At 41.6% G+C, this 18296-nt stretch overlaps 1 protein-coding gene across 1 annotated transcript; it reads left to right on the top strand.

Moving 5' to 3' along the window:
• The first annotated feature begins 7665 nt into the window (after window positions 1-7665).
• LOC142109521 (uncharacterized) lies at window positions 7666-17204 on the top strand. Its single transcript, XM_075193700.1, has 8 exons — window positions 7666-7785; window positions 14498-14718; window positions 14839-15046; window positions 15131-15268; window positions 15358-15491; window positions 15958-16194; window positions 16334-16527; window positions 16670-17204. The coding sequence occupies exons 1-8, from the start codon at window positions 7666-7668 to the stop codon at window positions 17026-17028; spliced, it is 1611 nt and encodes a 536-aa protein (XP_075049801.1). The 3' UTR covers window positions 17029-17204.
• The last annotated feature ends 1092 nt before the right edge of the window (window positions 17205-18296 follow it).

Genomic DNA, 18296 nt, shown 5'->3' with positions numbered 1-18296 from the left:
ATGAATTTCATCATCATCTTCCCCATCTGTATCAACATTAACTGATGGACGTCTGTCCTTAATTTGGTTGTGTTTTTGCAGAGGCCTAAGGACACATTATGTAACAAATAAGAAATGAACAGGTTATATAAATAAATGGTGATGATGATGATAATACAAGGCCCTGACAATTCTGCAAATTATAAGAATGGGTGGGGGGGGGGGTAGCATTGACAGGTGCAAGATATATTATCAGTTATCTTATAAATAGTAATACTATTAATTATTACATTGTTGCTTTAATGGAAACCTGAAGTTATGTGAAGCTATGGAAACAGATTGTAATTAGAAATAACCAATACAATCTTTACAGACCGTGCTGGGGTTGGTGAGGGTTTTCCTTTAACGTAAACTCCAGACTGCTCAAAAAACCTGACCAGCTCCTCCATGTGTGCCGCACTGAAGGTTCTGAATCTGTTGTCAGTATAGTTAACTATGCTGAGCTTTTCCAACATCTTCCTCATGTTGGAACGAGCTTCCTCTACCAAAATGGGGATGCTTGAAGGATCTGCCTTCTTCTGGCACACTCGTTGGAGATGGACTGATAAATTTGTGTCTAGTTTCTCACAGAACTTGCAGACCAGTGGAGTTCTGTGAGACCTGCCAAAAAAGCAAAATATTAGTTTTTCAAAGACGACATTATATACAATAGAATGTACTAAATAAATGATAGCTAGAATCTGGTTGCTATAAGCAACATCTCAAACTCAGTTTACTATCCCTATGTGTTTTGCCCCCAAAAAATATATATACAATTTGTAATTGTATATAATAAATACAGGCTGCTAGCTACATATATTTACAGATCTCTAAATAAAATTGGTTTAAATACAACATTTATATGCAATAGAAATATATATTTATTGGACAACTGGATAATAGAATGTACTAAATAAATGAGAGCTAGAATCTGGTTGCTATAAGCAACATCTCAAACTCAGTTTACTATCCCTATGTGTTTTGCCCCCCAAAAATATATATACAATTTGTAATTGTATATAATAAATACAGGCTGCTAGCTACATATATTTACAGATCTCTAAATAAAATTGGTTTAAATACAACATTTATATGCAATAGAAATATATATTTATTGGACAACTGGATAATAGAATGTACTAAATAAATGAGAGCTAGAATCTGGTTGCTATAAGCAACATCTCAAACTCAGTTTACTATCCCTATGTGTTTTTGCCAACAAAAATAACTGAAATGCTAATACATGCATACATGGCAGTTGTTTGTAATTCTATATAAAAGGAAACAATTATAAACAAAAACATATGTAATATTGTATTTACACTTTTGTGAGAAGCTAAGATCGTGCATCACTTTTGCACGTATATATATTAATACACACATTAAAGTGAACATGTTAAAAGAAGTGTTTTTTTTTTTTTTGTTTTTTTTTTTTGCCATAACCCCAAATGGTAGCTAACATTGTTCAAAATAGTTGAGTTCAAACATACACAGATAAATACCACTTACTTTTTCTGGATGGCCTCCATTATGATAGGAAAGGCAGGATTTTAGTTTAGCAAAATGGAAGGAGATCTTTCTTGATTGCAAATGCTTTCATAATGGAGTTTTTAGAGGACTTTATAGTGGTAGCTTACAAAATGAACCAGAGACAACCTCAGGATAATTTGCAAAAGGTGTAAAAATTTACAGTTTTGAAGACAAGAGATTCCTGAGTCACTTCTAACTCATTAACACTAGAATGACATTTTGACTTGTAAATGATGTATGTATGCAGCACAGGAGATTCTAAAACAAGGTTATTGTGACACTTTATTTTATATATGTTCCCAATTCAGGGATATGGGAACATTCCATTAAAAAGCCTGCATTTGCTTTGTTATCTGAATTTTGCATTTTGTGGCAGCTCATATAATTTTCTTGCTGCCTTAATGGAGCAGCTACAGACATTGTCTGGATATTTACACAAAGTATCTACAGGGCTCATTCATGTGCAGGGAGAGTGTTGTGAAAGGAAATGGCTAATAAAGGTGTCTCTCAGGTATTCCCATCAGATTTGTGGCTCCAGACATATTTACACAAAGCACATCTCACACCCAACAGATTTACATCCCTAGCTCAGAGCCATGAGATGCAATATTTCATCTAAAGAGTAGGGATCTTCAATAGCCCTTTTCTTGCTGAAAGGGACAATGAGCAGACATATATAAATAAAGCCCCAGGATTTAAATAATTCACAGCTGACTTGAGTATACTTGGCTGGGGGAGGAATTATGGAGCGAGTAATATAAATAAATATTTAAACCGCAAATGCGTTCAATTGTGTTCTAAGGATGATGACAATCAGACAATGTGAGATAAATACCGATATGAATTAAAACAAATATTTACTGAAACATTGTCTAACTACTCAGTTTGTTAGACAAATGTTGTCCCCTCATCATCAACATCAACATTTATTTATACAATGGCCTGTGTAGCTATTACATAGTTACATTATTTTACATAGGGACCTGAATAAACTTTCTTTTACCTCATGAATTATCATGGAAAAGAATCATGATTGTATAGAATTTTTGTTTTTTCTCTAAACCAAATTTGTGTTAGAATTTCCTGGGTGCTGAGACACAAGATCATTTATGATATAGTTGTCATTTTACATAGGGATCTGAAACAACGTACCTGTCCCTGAGGAATCAAATAGTAATTTTCAGAATCTTAAATGATTTCACCTAAGTCTCTCTTGAAATGTAGAAGTTAGCAGAGTTTTATCTATTGGTCAGGGGATTGATATATTGCAGTAAAACACTGCCCACAGATAATAAAAGACCTTTCCTTGTAGGAGGTTACAAAACATTTTGTAGTGAGAGAATATCTTAGGAGCTCCCTTCAATTGCTGTCTGATCACATTTCATACTTTTATTTCATAATGGAGAACCTAAAAGCCTCGTAAGTAGACTCTATTTATCTCTCATTGTCTAACTATTCATTGTTTGTTTTTTAGACAAATGTTTCTCCCTCCTCCCAGCCTGTGTAGCTATTAGTTTGTTAATTAGGCTCCCTCTCAATCTACAGGTAACAGGACAGTCCTTGTGGGAGAAGTGACAAATTAGTAAAAACTTCTTAGGAGAATACTCAATCACTACTTTGTTTGATGATATCCCAGATGTTTAATTCATGATATATATGGACTTTGAAATGTACAGATATCTGTGAAAAGTGAATGATATAATAGGTAAAACCAGCCGATGCTAGGGATGAATGTCCTGGTGAATAAATGTAGAGCGCTGTATGACAGTAATGAATAAATACAGACTACTAGCTACATATATTTACAGATCTCAGTAAATAAAATAAAATTTTGAAAACGACATGGGATATGCAATAGAAATATCATTTATTTAGTACATTCTATCCACAGATGTCCAATATATAGAAGTAGAATCTGGTTGCTATAGGCAACATCATTTTTTCTAACCCACAGTTAACTAAAGATATCCATGTGTTTTGCAAACAAACACAGGGCTGAAATACATTAACAACCCCCGCTGGCATCGCAGTTGTTTGTAATTCTATATAAAAGGAAACATTACATATTTTTGTGTGTGTATATATGTATGTATATATGTATATATATATATATATATATATATATATATATATAATTTATATTTTTGCTAGATAATGTGAGATAGCTAGATATATAGATAATGTGAGATAGATGGATAATGTTAAATAGATAGTGGCCTAGTGTTTAGCACGTCTGCCTCACAGCACCGGGGTCATGAGATCGATTCCTGATCATGGCCTTATCTGTGTGGAGTTTGTATGTTCTCCCTGTGTTTGCGTGGGTTTCCTCCGGGTGTTCCGGTTTCCTCCCACACTCCAAAAACATACAGGTAGGTTAATTGGCTGCAATCAAAAAATTGACCCTAGTCTCTCCCTCTTTGTCTGTCTGTGTGTGAGTGTGTGTCTATAGTAGTGAATTTAGACTGTAAGCTCCAATGGGGCAGGGACTGATGTGAGTTCTCTGTACAGCGCTGCGGAATTAGTGGCGCTATATAAATAAATGATGATATCTACACACGTGACGCACTATCTTAGCTTCTCACGGAAGTGGATATAATTATATATAATTAAATATAACCCGGTTTCCTCCGGGTGTTCTGGAGGAAACCCACGCAAACACAGGGAGAACATACACTATCTATCTCACATTATCTAGCTATCTATCTCACATTATCTAGATATATATATATATATATATATATATATATATATATATAATTATTCATATCTTTACTAACATTCATTTCCATCCACAGTGAAAGAAGAATGCCTATTGTCTGTGAGTTCTGCCTCAAACCATATAGAGAGCTCTTCACACATCTCCGTAGGTCTTGCAAGAAGGGTGCTTCGACTGAAGAAATTAAAAAGATTTCTGATAGAGCCCGTTTTGCCACCCTTACCTTCCTCATGAAGGGAAGAGTTCTGAATTATGAAGACTTGAATAGACTACAATGCCCTGACAGTGTCATAGCCTTCTTGGAGGGAAAGGGCAACATAATTAAAAATAAGCCCCTCTCAATGACAATGTAAGCATGATTTATACATTATATTTATATAGGTGCAATTATGGGTTTATTATACAAAATTATTTTGTTCTTTAAACTATCTTTATGTGTATTTAGGTCTTCATCCACCATTCCCCAACCAGGCGTATCGTCTTCATCCACCATTCCCCAACCAGGCGTATCGTCTTCATCCACCATTCCCCAACCAGGCGTATCGTCTTCATCCACCATTCCCCAACCAGGCGTATCGTCTTCATCCACCATTCCCCAACCAGGCGTATCGTCTTCATCCACCATTCCCCAACCAGGCGTATCGACTTCATCCACCATTCCCCAACCAGGCGTATCGACTTCATCCACCATTCCCCAACCAGGCGTATCGACTTCATCCACCATTCCCCAACCAGGCGTATCGACTCATTGGGCCGCTCGCCTCAGGACCGGAGCTACTTTGCAAGTACCTGCAGTCACCAGTGATGAAGGAAGAAGGTCTCTGCAATCAGATGATATGGCAACGGAAAACCAGGCAGTGGAAGGTGATGAGGAGGAATCGCTGTCTAATGCAGGGGAAGAGCCAAATGGGTAAGTACATTGTCCATGTGATCAGATCCACTGTTTATAGCTATTTCTGTAGCAGATGGAATAACGGTTGGGGTGATGGAAGGTTGATAGATAATAATACCACACAGAATTGGTGGAGTTTATAGGTGTGAGAAGTACGTACCTATCAGTGATATATAAGATCACATATATGCTGCAGAACACATTAACTTTACCATAACTCATCTGTTTATAGTTACTGTTACTTATTAATGGCCAGAGATATTCATGTTAGAAACAGTAAGTGTGAAAGTACCAGATAATGTGTCTAATCCACTGTATGTTGTCCCCCCTTGCTATAATTTTCTCCCATCAGGCCGAAATGGTCTGTGGTGGTACGTCAGAAGATGCAGCAAGCAGGGATGTATGGAAAGCATTCCTTGAGGACACCAATGCTGAGCGGCTTCAGGGACTATTTGTTCGAGACTTTAGGAGTAATCCACAATAAACAAGAGGTAATGGCTTATTTTATATATTTGTGCATGTTATTTCCATTTCCAATTGGACCTGCATGAGATAGTAGTACATACATTTTCATTTTCTGTTTATTTCTCACTTTCACTCTTCAATCTTTCAAGCTTCAACATTCTTCTCTCACTTATGTTGTCAATATTGGTGCCCACAATAGTAGTCCTGATTTCTTCAGAGCCAAAGGACATGAGATAATGAATAGGTTTAACTAATTCATCTATATCAGAGGGGATGACAGGATGTTATGACTTGTCCTTTCTTCAAGTTATATATGCCTTGTATTTTATCTCTCATTTTACAAAGCTCAGTCTTGTAGCATTGTTACCAGTAATTCTCAACTAAATAACTCAGCTGACTATTTTATAAAACTCATATCTCCCCCTCTCTGTATACACAGGTGGAAAATGTTGCGCGTTATTTATATTTCATGGACCCAGTAAATGTGTCCATGGATTTTGTGACCAACATCGAAAAAACAAATCTGTTTTTTAACAAACTAAGAGAACTGGGTCTCTGTAACCAAACAATATTTAATTATCTAAAAAATTTGAGGAGATTTATTGGTTATAAAACAACAGCCACCAATGTGGCAGCAAATGATCCACCGCTCTTTCAAGCCTGCGTCCATTTTCTCAACGTAACGAATGCAATTCGGAAAAAACTGAGCAAAGGCATATCAAAGGAAAGGGTCGTCAAAAGGTGAGATCAATAAACATGAATGACATTTAGGTTTTGACTTTATAGTATTCTTGCTACACTAATTTGTGACTTTTCAATTTACTTCATTTTTAATCCACATTTTTCTTATATGATCTGCAGGTTTAACACATTGACGACAGATTCCTTGCAGCCAGAGGACTGCCGCCGGCTACTGGAGGTTGCAAAACCAGAATTTTTGAATTGCATCCATCGTGCTTCTACTGCTAAAACACTAACTGTCAAACATCAGCTCAACATTCTCTACTACCTGGAGGCTTTGCTCATTCTGAAACATCTGCAAAGACCTGGAGTGGTTGCTAATATGACTGTAAGTACTATTGGATGTTGATGACTTAAACTTTAAAATATAAAAGTGGTCTTTAATGTTGATGTTATATCTTCATATTCCTAGGTTAAAGAATGGCACAAGAGGGTTCCTCACAACTTCACATCGGAGGGAACCTCTGAAAAGCTTGTTGTTGTAGGAGTGAAGCATCACAAAACTGCTACACAACAAGTGGCCACATTCGCACTCACAGAAGAAGAAGAAAGGGTGTGTTATTAGATCAAAGTTACAGATTGAGTTACTATATGGAGAATTCTTGCTGTACTGATTATTAACAGATCTTTATTTTTCCCTAGTGGTTCGACACTTATTACACCAAAGTTCGACCTTCCATGATAAACGAAGATGCACCCGAGGAAACGTTTTTTATGCATAAAATCCTATTGCAACAGGATGTAAAAGAATTCATATCATTGTATGAATTCATATCTTTGTATGAACTCATATATTTGTAAGAATTCATATCTTTGTATGAATTCATATCTTTGTATGTCCTTTACCGACAGCTTGGCATGGTGTTTTAGATATGTTTTTTATACATAAAATCCTATTGCAACAGGATGTAAAAGAATGCATATCATTGTATGAATTCATATCTTTGTATGAATTCATATCTTTGTATGTCCTTTACCGACAGCTTGGCATGGTGTTTTAGATATGTTGTACTTTTTTCCTCACTCACGGCCAAGCTGTCCCGGCCAAGCTGTCGGTTCCCCCCTCCAGGCCAAGCTGTCGGTTCCCCCCTCCAGGCCAAGCTGTCGGTTCCCCCCTCCAGGCCAAGCTGTCGGTTCCCCCTCCAGGCCAAGCTGTCGGTCCGCAGCCCAGGCCAAGCTGTCCGGGCCAAGCTGTCGGTTTTCGGCCCAGGCCAAGCTGTCGCGGCCAAGCTGTCGGTTGGGACTTGGGCCAAACTAGGTAAACGTGCCCAGGTACCTCCCAGACCCCGGGGAACCAGCAGGCATGGTCCCCGCAGGCCGGGGGACCCCCGGAGCCTGTGGCCCCCAGGGGCCAAACTCTGGAAAAGCACCCAGGGACCTCCCAGACCCCGGGGAACCAGCAGGCATGGTCCCCGCAGGCCGGGTCCTTACCGACAAAACTGCACATGCTAGAGGCATTTTCTTGCTCTTATGGGTCCAAGAGTATCCCAGACTCTGGCTTTGGCCTTAAACTTTAGCAGACAATCCCATCTTTCAGGGAACATTGAAAGCTAATCAATAGCCCCTCCAGAATCGGAGAAATCGAGGTTTCAGCCCCCCACCCCTGCTTCCAGAAAGGTAGGCCTGAAAAGGGTGGATGGGGGAACATCATTCAGTTGGGCATAACTCTGCAGTGCAAGGCCGTAGAGAAGTGAGGAAGGACTCCTTGGAAAGAGGAGGGTGGGGGCTTCAAGTTCTCTATTAGGCACCTGGGCCTTTGGGGCCCTTGGAAGGGCCAGACTCACTTTAATTTGTTGAAGGTTTTATGACAGCTATTGCAAGGTGCTAGCGCCCTTGGCTCAATGCAATGCCCTTCCTGGGGACCCACAATTATGAGACTGGTACAGTTGAACAGGGGGGACTCTGAAGTGTATGCGGTTTAAATTCGGCATCACTGACCCATTTGTAAGCGGAGAAACACCCCTTGAATATTATCAATCACAGGCGGCATAAAGCCCCAGGAGGCTTATACCTGGATACCCTATATTCATCATCTCATATCTCAGGCCCCCTTAGTCCTCCAGGCTTTATAGAGGGGTCATAATTTAAAGGAGAGTCTCAGCTCTTTCAGGGTACCACTGGAATTGTAATAGACCCAGGAGAGCAAGAGATATCGACATTCATATCGTCCTATTACGTCTTAAGGCCTTACCGACAAAACTGCACATGCTAGAGGCATTTTCTTGCTGTTATGGGTCCAAGAGTATCCCAGACTCTGGCTTTGGCCTTAAACTTTAGCAGACAATCTCAGCTTTCAGGGGACATTGAAAGCTAATCAATAGCCCCTCCAGAATCGGAGAAATCGAGGTTTCAGCCACCCACCCCTGCTTCCAGAAAGGTAGGCCTGAAAAGGGTGGATGGGGGAACATCATTCAGTTGGGCATAACTTTGCAGTGCAAGGCCGTAGAAAAGTGAGGAAGGATTCCTTGGAAAGAGGAGGGTGGGGGCTTCAAGTTCTCTATTAGGCACCTGGCCCTTTGGGGCCCTTGGAAGGGCCAGACTCACTTTAGGTTGTTGAAGGTTTTATGAGAGCTATTGCAAGGTACTAGCGCCCTTGGCTCAATGCAGTGCCCTTCCTGGGGACCCACAATTATGAGACTGGTACAGTTGAACAGGGGGGACTCTGAAGTGTATGCGGTTAAAATTTGGCATCACTGACCCATTTGTAAGCGGAAAAACACCCCTTCAAAATTATCAATCACAGGCGGCATAAAGCCCCAGGAGGCTTATACCTGGATACCCTATATTCATCATCTCATATGTCAGGCCCCCTTAGTCCCCTAGGCTATATAGAGGGGTCATAATTTAAAGGAGAGTCTCAGCTTTTCAGGGTACCACTGGAATTGTAATAGACCCAGGAGAGCAAGAGATATCGACATTCATATTGTCCTATTACGTCCTAAGGCCTTACCGACAAAACTGCACATGCTAGAGGCATTTTCTTGCTCTTATGGGTCCAAGAGTATCCCAGACTCTGGCTTTGGCCTTAACCTTTAGCAGATAATCTCAGCTTTCAGGTGACATTGAAAGCTAATCAATAGCCCCTCTAGAATCGGAGAAATCGAGGTTTCAGCCCTCCCACCCCTGCTTCCAGAAAGGTAGGCCTGAAAAGGGTGGATGGGGAAACATCATTCAGTTGGGCATAACTCTACAGTGCAAGGCCGTAGAGAAGCGAGGAAGGACTCCTTGGAAAGAGGAGGGTGGGGGCTTCAAGTTCTCTATTAGGCACCTGGGCCTTTGGGGCCCTTGGAAGGGCCAGACTCACTTTAATTTGTTGAAGGTTTTATGAGAGCTATTGCAAGGTGCTAGCGCCCTTGGCTCAATGCAGTGTCCTTCCTGGGGACCCACAATTATGAGACTGGTACAGTTGAACAGGGGGGACTCTGAAGTGTATGCGGTTTAAATTTGGCATCACTGACCCATTTGTAAGCGGAGAAACACCCCTTCAAAATTATCAATCACAGGCGGCATAAAGCCCCAGGAGGCTGATACCTGGATACCCTATATTCATCATTTCATATCTCAGGCCCCCTTAGTCCCCTAGGCTATATAGAGGGGTCATAATTTAAAGGAGAGTCCCAGCTCTTTCAGGGTACCACTGGAATTGTAATAAACCCAGGAGAGCAAGAGATATCGACATTCATATCGTCCTATTACGTCTTAAGGCCTTACCGACAAAACTGCACATGCTAGAGGCATTTTCTTGCTCTTATGGGTCCAAGAGTATCCCAGACTCTGGCTTTGGCCTTAAACTTTAGCAAACAATCCCATCGTTCAGGGAACATTGAAAGCTAATCAATAGCCCCTCCAGAATCGGAGAAATCGAGGTTTCAGCCCCCCACCCCTGCTTCCAGAAAGGTAGGCCTGAAAAGGGTGGATGGGGGAACATCATTCAGTTGGGCATAACTCTGCAGTGCAAGGCCGTAGAGAAGTGAGGAGGGACTCTTTGGAAAGAGGAGGGTGGGGGCTTCAAGTTCTCTATTAGGCACCTGGGCCTTTGGGGCCCTTGGAAGGGCCAGACTCACTTTAATTTGTTGAAGGTTTTATGACAGCTATTGCAAGGTGCTAGCGCCCTTGGCTCAATGCAATGCCCTTCCTGGGGACCCACAATTATGAGACTGGTACAGTTGAACAGGGGGGACTCTGAAGTGTATGCGGTTTAAATTCGGCATCACTGACCCATTTGTAAGCGGAGAAACACCCCTTGAATATTATCAATCACAGGCGGCATAAAGCCCCAGGAGGCTTATACCTGGATACCCTATATTCATCATCTCATATCTCAGGCCCCCTTAGTCCTCCAGGCTTTATAGAGGGGTCATAATTTAAAGGAGAGTCTCAGCTCTTTCAGGGTACCACTGGAATTGTAATAGACCCAGGAGAGCAAGAGATATCGACATTCATATTGTCCTATTACGTCCTAAGGCCTTACCGACAAAACTGCACATGCTAGAGGCATTTTCTTGCTGTTATGGGTCCAAGAGTATCCCAGACTCTGGTTTTGGCCTTAACCTTTAGCAGATAATCTCAGCTTTCAGGGGACATTGAAAGCTAATCAATAGCCCCTCCAGAATCGGAGAAATCGAGGTTTCAGCCCTCCCACCCCTGCTTCCAGAAAGGTAGGCCTGAAAAGGGTGGATGGGGAAACATCATTCAGTTGGGCATAACTCTGCAGTGCAAGGCCGTAGAGAAGCGAGGAAGGACTCCTTGGAAAGAGGAGGGTGGGGGCTTCAAGTTCTCTATTAGGCACCTGGGCCTTTGGGGCCCTTGGAAGGGCCAGACTCACTTTAAGTTGTTGAAGGTTTTATGAGAGCTATTGCAAGGTGCTAGCGCCCTTGGCTCAATGCACTGTCCTTCCTGGGGACCCACAATTATGAGACTGGTACAGTTGAACAGGGGGGACTCTGAAGTGTATGCGGTTTAAATTTGGCATCACTGACCCATTTGTAAGCGGAGAAACACCCCATCAAAATTATCAATCACAGGCGGCATAAAGCCCCAGGAGGCTTATACCTGGAAACCCTATATTCATCATCTCATATGTCAGGCCCCCTTAGTCCCCTAGGCTATATAGAGGGGTCATAATTTAAAGGAGAGTCTCAGCTTTTCAGGGTACCACTGGAATTGTAATAGACCCAGAAGAGCAAGAGATATCGACATTCATATCGTCCTATTACGTCCTAAGGCCTTACCGACAAAACTGCACATGCTAGAGGCATTTTCTTGCTCTTGTGGGTCCAAGAGTATCCCAGACTCTGGCTTTGGCCTTAACCTTTAGCAGATAATCTCAGCTTTCAGGGGACATTGAAAGCTAATCAATAGCCCCTCCAGAATCGGAGAAACCGAGGTTTCAACCCCCCACCCCTGCTTCCAGAAAGGTAGGCCTGAAAAGGGTGGATGGGGGAACATCATTCAGTTGGGCATAACTCTGCAGTGCAAGGCCGTAGAGAAGCGAGGAAGGACTCCTTGGAAAGAGGAGGGTGGGGGCTTCAAGTTCTCTATTAGGCACCTGGGCCTTTGGGGCCCTTGGAAGGGCCAGACTCACTTTAAGTTGTTGAAGGTTTTATGAGAGCTATTGCAAGGTGCTAGCGCCCTTGGCTCAATGCAGTGTCCTTCCTGGGGACCCACAATTATGAGACTGGTACAGTTGAACAGGGGGGACTCTGAAGTGTATGCGGTTTAAATTTGGCATCACTGACCCATTTGTAAGCGGAGAAACACCCCTTCAAAATTATCAATCACAGGCGGCATAAAGCCCCAGGAGGCTGATACCTGGATACCCTATATTCATCATTTCATATCTCAGGCCCCCTTAGTCCCCTAGGCTATATAGAGGGGTCATAATTTAAAGGAGAGTCCCAGCTCTTTCAGGGTACCACTGGAATTGTAATAAACCCAGGAGAGCAAGAGATATCGACATTCATATCGTCCTATTACGTCTTAAGGCCTTACCGACAAAACTGCACATGCTAGAGGCATTTTCTTGCTCTTATGGGTCCAAGAGTATCCCAGACTCTGGCTTTGGCCTTAAACTTTAGCAGACAATCCCATCTTTCAGGGAACATTGAAAGCTAATCAATAGCCCCTCCAGAATCGGAGAAATCGAGGTTTCAGCCCCCCACCCCTGCTTCCAGAAAGGTAGGCCTGAAAAGGGTGGATGGGGGAACATCATTCAGTTGGGCATAACTCTACAGTGCAAGGCCGTAGAGAAGCGAGGAAGGACTCCTTGGAAAGAGGAGGGTGGGGGCTTCAAGTTCTCTATTAGGCACCTGGGCCTTTGGGGCCCTTGGAAGGGCCAGACTCACTTTAAGTTGTTGAAGGTTTTATGAGAGCTATTGCAAGGTGCTAGCGCCCTTGGCTCAATGCAATGCCCTTCCTGGGGACCCACAATTATGAGACTGGTACAGTTGAACAGGGGGGACTCTGAAGTGTATGCGGTTTAAATTCGGCATCACTGACCCATTTGTAAGCGGAGAAACACCCCTTGAATATTATCAATCACAGGCGGCATAAAGCCCCAGGAGGCTTATACCTGGATACCCTATATTCATCATCTCATATCTCAGGCCCCCTTAGTCCTCCAGGCTTTATAGAGGGGTCATAATTTAAAGGAGAGTCTCAGCTCTTTCAGGGTACCACTGGAATTGTAATAAACCCAGGAGAGCAAGAGATATCGACATTCATATCGTCCTATTACGTCTTAAGGCCTTACCGACAAAACTGCACATGCTAGAGGCATTTTCTTGCTGTTATGGGTCCAAGAGTATCCCAGACTCTGGCTTTGGCCTTAAACTTTAGCAGACAATCTCAGCTTTCAGGAGACATTGAAAGCTAATCAATAGCCCCTCCAGAATCGGAGAAATCGAGGTTTCAGCCACCCACCCCTGCTTCCAGAAAGGTAGGCCTGAAAAGGGTGGATGGGGGAACATCATTCAGTTGGGCATAACTTTGCAGTGCAAGGCCGTAGAGAAGTGAGGAAGGATTCCTTGGAAAGTGGAGGGTGGGGGCTTCAAGTTCTCTATTAGGCACCTGGCCCTTTGGGGCCCTTGGAAGGGCCAGACTCACTTTAGGTTGTTGAAGGTTTTATGAGAGCTATTGCAAGGTACTAGCGCCCTTGGCTCAATGCAGTGCCCTTCCTGGGGACCCACAATTATGAGACTGGTACAGTTGAACAGGGGGGACTCTGAAGTGTATGCGGTTAAAATTTGGCATCACTGACCCATTTGTAAGCGGAAAAACACCCCTTCAAAATTATCAATCACAGTCGGCATAAAGCCCCAGGAGGCTTATACCTGGATACCCTATATTCATCATCTCATATGTCAGGCCCCCTTAGTCCCCTAGGCTATATAGAGGGGTCATAATTTAAAGGAGAGTCTCAGCTTTTCAGGGTACCACTGGAATTGTAATAGACCCAGGAGAGCAAGAGATATCGACATTCATATTGTCCTATTACGTCCTAAGGCCTTACCGACAAAACTGCACATGCTAGAGGCATTTTCTTGCTCTTATGGGTCCAAGAGTATCCCAGACTCTGGCTTTGGCCTTAACCTTTAGCAGATAATCTCAGCTTTCAGGTGACATTGAAAGCTAATCAATAGCCCCTCTAGAATCGGAGAAATCGAGGTTTCAGCCCTCCCACCCCTGCTTCCAGAAAGGTAGGCCTGAAAAGGGTGGATGGGGAAACATCATTCAGTTGGGCATAACTCTACAGTGCAAGGCCGTAGAGAAGCGAGGAAGGACTCCTTGGAAAGTGGAGGGTGGGGGCTTCAAGTTCTCTATTAGGCACCTGGGCCTTTGGGGCCCTTGGAAGGGCCAGACTCACTTTAAGTTGTTGAAGGTTTTATGAGAGCTATTGCAAGGTGCTAGCATCCTTGGCTCAATGCAGTGTCCTTCCTGGGGACCCACAATTATGAGACTGGTACAGTTGAACAGGGGGGACTCTGAAGTGTATGCGGTTTAAATTTGGCATCACTGACCCATTTGTAAGCGGAGAAACACCCCTTCAAAATTATCAATCACAGGCGGCATAAAGCCCCAGGAGGCTGATACCTGGATACCCTATATTCATCATTTCATATCTCATGCCCCCTTAGTCCCCTAGGCTATATAAACTAAGAGAACTGGGTCTCTGTAACAAAACAATATTTAATTATCTAAGAAATTTGAGGAGATTTATTGGTTATAAAACAACAGCCACCAATGTGGCAGCAAATGATCCACCGCTCTTTCAAGCCTGCGTCCATTTTCTCAACGTAACGAATGCAATTTGGAAAAAACTGAGCAAAGGCGTATCAAAGGAAAGGGTCGTCAAAAGGTGAGATCAATAAACATGAATGACATTTAGGTTTTGACTTTATAGTATTCTTGCTACACTAATTTGTGACTTTTCAATTTACTTCATTTTTAATCCACATTTTTCTTATATGATCTGCAGGTTTAACACATTGACGACAGATTCCTTGCAGCCAGAGGACTGCCGCCGGCTACTGGAGGTTGCAAAACCAGAATTTTTGAATTGCATCCATCGTGCTTCTACTGCTAAAACACTAACTGTCAAACATCAGCTCAACATTCTCTACTACCTGGAGGCTTTGCTCATTCTGAAACATCTGCAAAGACCTGGAGTGGTTGCTAATATGACTGTAAGTACTATTGGATGTTGATGACTTAAACTTTAAAATATAAAAGTGGTCTTTAATGTTGATGTTATATCTTCATATTCCTAGGTTGAGGAATGGCACAAGAGGGTTCCTCACAACTTCACATCGGAGGGAACCTCTGAAAAGCTTGTTGTTGTAGGAGTGAAGCATCACAAAACTGCTACACAAGTGGCCACATTCGCACTCACAGAAGAAGAAGAAAGGGTGTGTTATTAGATCAAAGTTACAGATTGAGTTACTATATGGAGAATTCTTGCTGTACTGATTATTAACAGATCTTTATTTTTCCCTAGTGGTTCGACACTTATTACACCAAAGTTCGACCTTCCATGATAAACGAAGATGCACCCGAGGAAACGTTTTTTATATCGACATCGGGATTGAAAATTTACAATGTTTCTGTCTATCTTCGCCGTTTTCATAATCTGTAAGTGCAGTCTGGTAGATAATAGACGTTCGTACAGTACTAATAGTGCAGTTCATGGCAGCAGTAATGTTCTACCTACACTTTACATTGATGATCTTATTATACACAATGTATAAAGTGGTATTACACATCTACATATGTTTAGTTGCACTATATATAACAATACACAATACAACATACTGTCACCAGCTGCTGATCAGAAACCTGCACATTATCTGCCCCAACACATAACACAGCCCTGTACATAGTGACATTAGCACATACCGAGCAGTCCAGTACAGTCCTTGTAACATACTCGGCACATAATCAGTGGATAATTGGCCTCACTGACTGTCCAGCTTGTAGTTATATATATTAGTTTATTATTTGTATTTACTCTGTGTCAGTGTTGCACTCCCTATGTCACTGCCTGCACACCTTTATTTGTTGTAAACACTAATATATCTTTCTATCTAACACTTCTTAGGCATAAGCTGCCAAATGTGACCAGTCAGATGGCTCGGCAGGCCTGTGAGACTTGGACATTAGCTGAGTACTCCGATATTGAGAAGTGTCTCATCTCCAATTATTTGTCACACAGTATTTTGTCTGCAAACAGTCATTACAGGCAGAATACTTTGCATAATATATGTCATGGCTCAATATTGGTGAGAGATATTGGAAAGCGAAGTGACCCAGAGGAGACCAGACCAAGCAGTTCAAGGTGAGTCCCTTCTGTTTCCTGACATCAGTACATTCTCCATGGCTGCACCTTTTATCTCCTATGTCTAAATCGCGTTTGTTATAATTCACTATTTCTTCCGTCATTTTCACTATACATCTCCGGTTCTGTTTCCAAACAGGGAAGGTCTTCAAGCCTCTGTAGGGACACCGAGGAAAGACGCCTTCCAGAAGCTGCTGGGAGAGTTCCCTGTAACACTCGAGGGACGTGTGCCAAAGTCACGTGACTGCAGACGCATATCACCGTCACATTGGCATTACTGCAGAAAGCAATGGAGAGACCGGCAGCATAAGATCAGAGTAAAGCATGTGATCAGTAAGTATAACTACAGGACATTATCAGATTTGTAGGTGATTAGCTTCAAACAAATGTACATGGTGTTGCACATGTGTGCTTGTCTAACCCATTACAACACGTAATACAAACTAATGTTTAGTTTTTTTTTATTATTCCACAGGAGCCTTTCCTGCAAGGAGACCATCAGTTACCACCTTGACCCAGTACATTCAGGAAAAGAAATGGAAACATAAGGATACTGAGGTCAATCTCCTGGTAGAGGCCTGGAAGCCAAAGTCGATGAAGCACTGGAAAGACTGTAAGGTCCTTGGAGACGATACCCATTTGCAACATTGGAAAGGACTAAAATGTTCCACAGATGCAGAAAGCAGAGTCAGGAGAGTCACAACACGGAGAGTTTTCTTGAAGGGTGAAGTTATCTGTGACTTACATGGGGACAAAATGAGTGGCAGAGAAGGAAGAATAATGAAAACAACTGAAGAGGGCTCTAAGGCCCTTTTTTTTTTACAAAGACCCTAAAGGCAAATCATGGTGCATCAACACAGCATGTTCATGTCACACAGAGCCTCTGTTACACTTCATGCAGAGAAGTCGCAAGAATTTTAATGTTTTCACATCATACTCTAAGAAATTTGGAGTTCTCCTGGTAGCTGCAAAAGACATTCCTGCTAAGCATGAGCTAAAGTATAGTGTTGAATAATAATAGGGGACATTGGCCAGCTGCCCCATTTGTTCTGATTATTTTGCTCTGTTTGCATATGTTTAACATTTTTATTATCTGTTATTGTTAATAATGTATTAAAAAATAAAGAGATTTTCACCCGAACTGACTTATTCTTTGAGCACATAAACTAAAGTAAAGAATCTTGATATCCCGCAGCTTTTCAGATATTGCAGAGAAACATCACGTTTATTAAAGCTGATATAGTTGTTTAACATACCTGAAAAGATCATATCTGTCCCTGATGAATAATATAATAGGTAAAATAATCATGTACGATTGTAAAAAAAATTCTCTCTAAACCATATTTGTGTTTCAGAATATCCTGGGGTGTTGAGACACAAGATGATTGTTGTCAGTTTACACAGGGAGCTGCACCGTTCTATTCTGTGCTATTCTGTCACCCCCCTTCATGGAGAGTTGTTAGGGTGTCCCCGCATAGGCCTGGACCAGGTATGAGTGTCCAGGTGGGTGAGTTTCTAAAGCACCCTGCCAAGCTGTTGGTAAAGGACTTTGTATAATAAAATAGGGATCTGCACCCTTCCATCACTCTGGCTTTTCACAGATATCTGTGCCAGCATGGCACGATCATGTAATAGGTAAATTTTTGATTTTTATACATAAAATCATATCGAAAGAATTTCTTTGGATGTAAAAGAATTCATATCATTGTATGAATTCATATCTTTGTATGAATTCATATATTTGTAAGAATTCATATCTTTGTATGAATTCATATATTTGTAAGAATTCATATCTTTGTATGAATTCATCTTTGTATGTCCTTTACCGACAGCTTGGCATGGTGTTTTAGATATGTTTTTTTAGACATAAAATCATATCGAACGAATTTCTAAGGATGTAAAAGAATGCATATCATTGTATGAATTCATATCTTTGTATGAATTCATATATTTGTAAGAATTCATATCTTTGTATGAATTCATATCTTTGTATGTCCTTTACCGACAGCTTGGCATGGTGTTTTAGATATGTTTTTTATACATAAAATCCTATTGCAACAGGATGTAAAAGAATTTATATCATTGTATGAATTCATATCTTT

This window comes from Mixophyes fleayi (genome assembly GCF_038048845.1).
Source record: "Mixophyes fleayi isolate aMixFle1 chromosome 2 unlocalized genomic scaffold, aMixFle1.hap1 SUPER_2_unloc_2, whole genome shotgun sequence".
Lineage (NCBI taxonomy): Eukaryota > Metazoa > Chordata > Amphibia > Anura > Limnodynastidae > Mixophyes > Mixophyes fleayi.
The sequence above is the reverse complement of the archived record's forward strand: the minus strand, read 5'-3'. Positions and strand labels throughout refer to the sequence as shown.

What these genes read in the sequence shown, in the direction of transcription:
- LOC142109521 (XM_075193700.1), top strand. Translation starts at nt 7,666, where the DNA reads ATGGTCCCCGCAGGCCGGGGGACCCCCGGAGCCTGTGGCCCCCAGGGG. An exon ending in GCATGGTCCCCGCAGGCCGG is followed by an intron (nt 7,786 to 14,497) that starts GTCCTTACCGAC and finishes ATGCCCCCTTAG; the next exon opens with TCCCCTAGGCTATATAAACT. An exon ending in TCACAGAAGAAGAAGAAAGG is followed by an intron (nt 15,269 to 15,357) that starts GTGTGTTATTAG and finishes ATTTTTCCCTAG; the next exon opens with TGGTTCGACACTTATTACAC.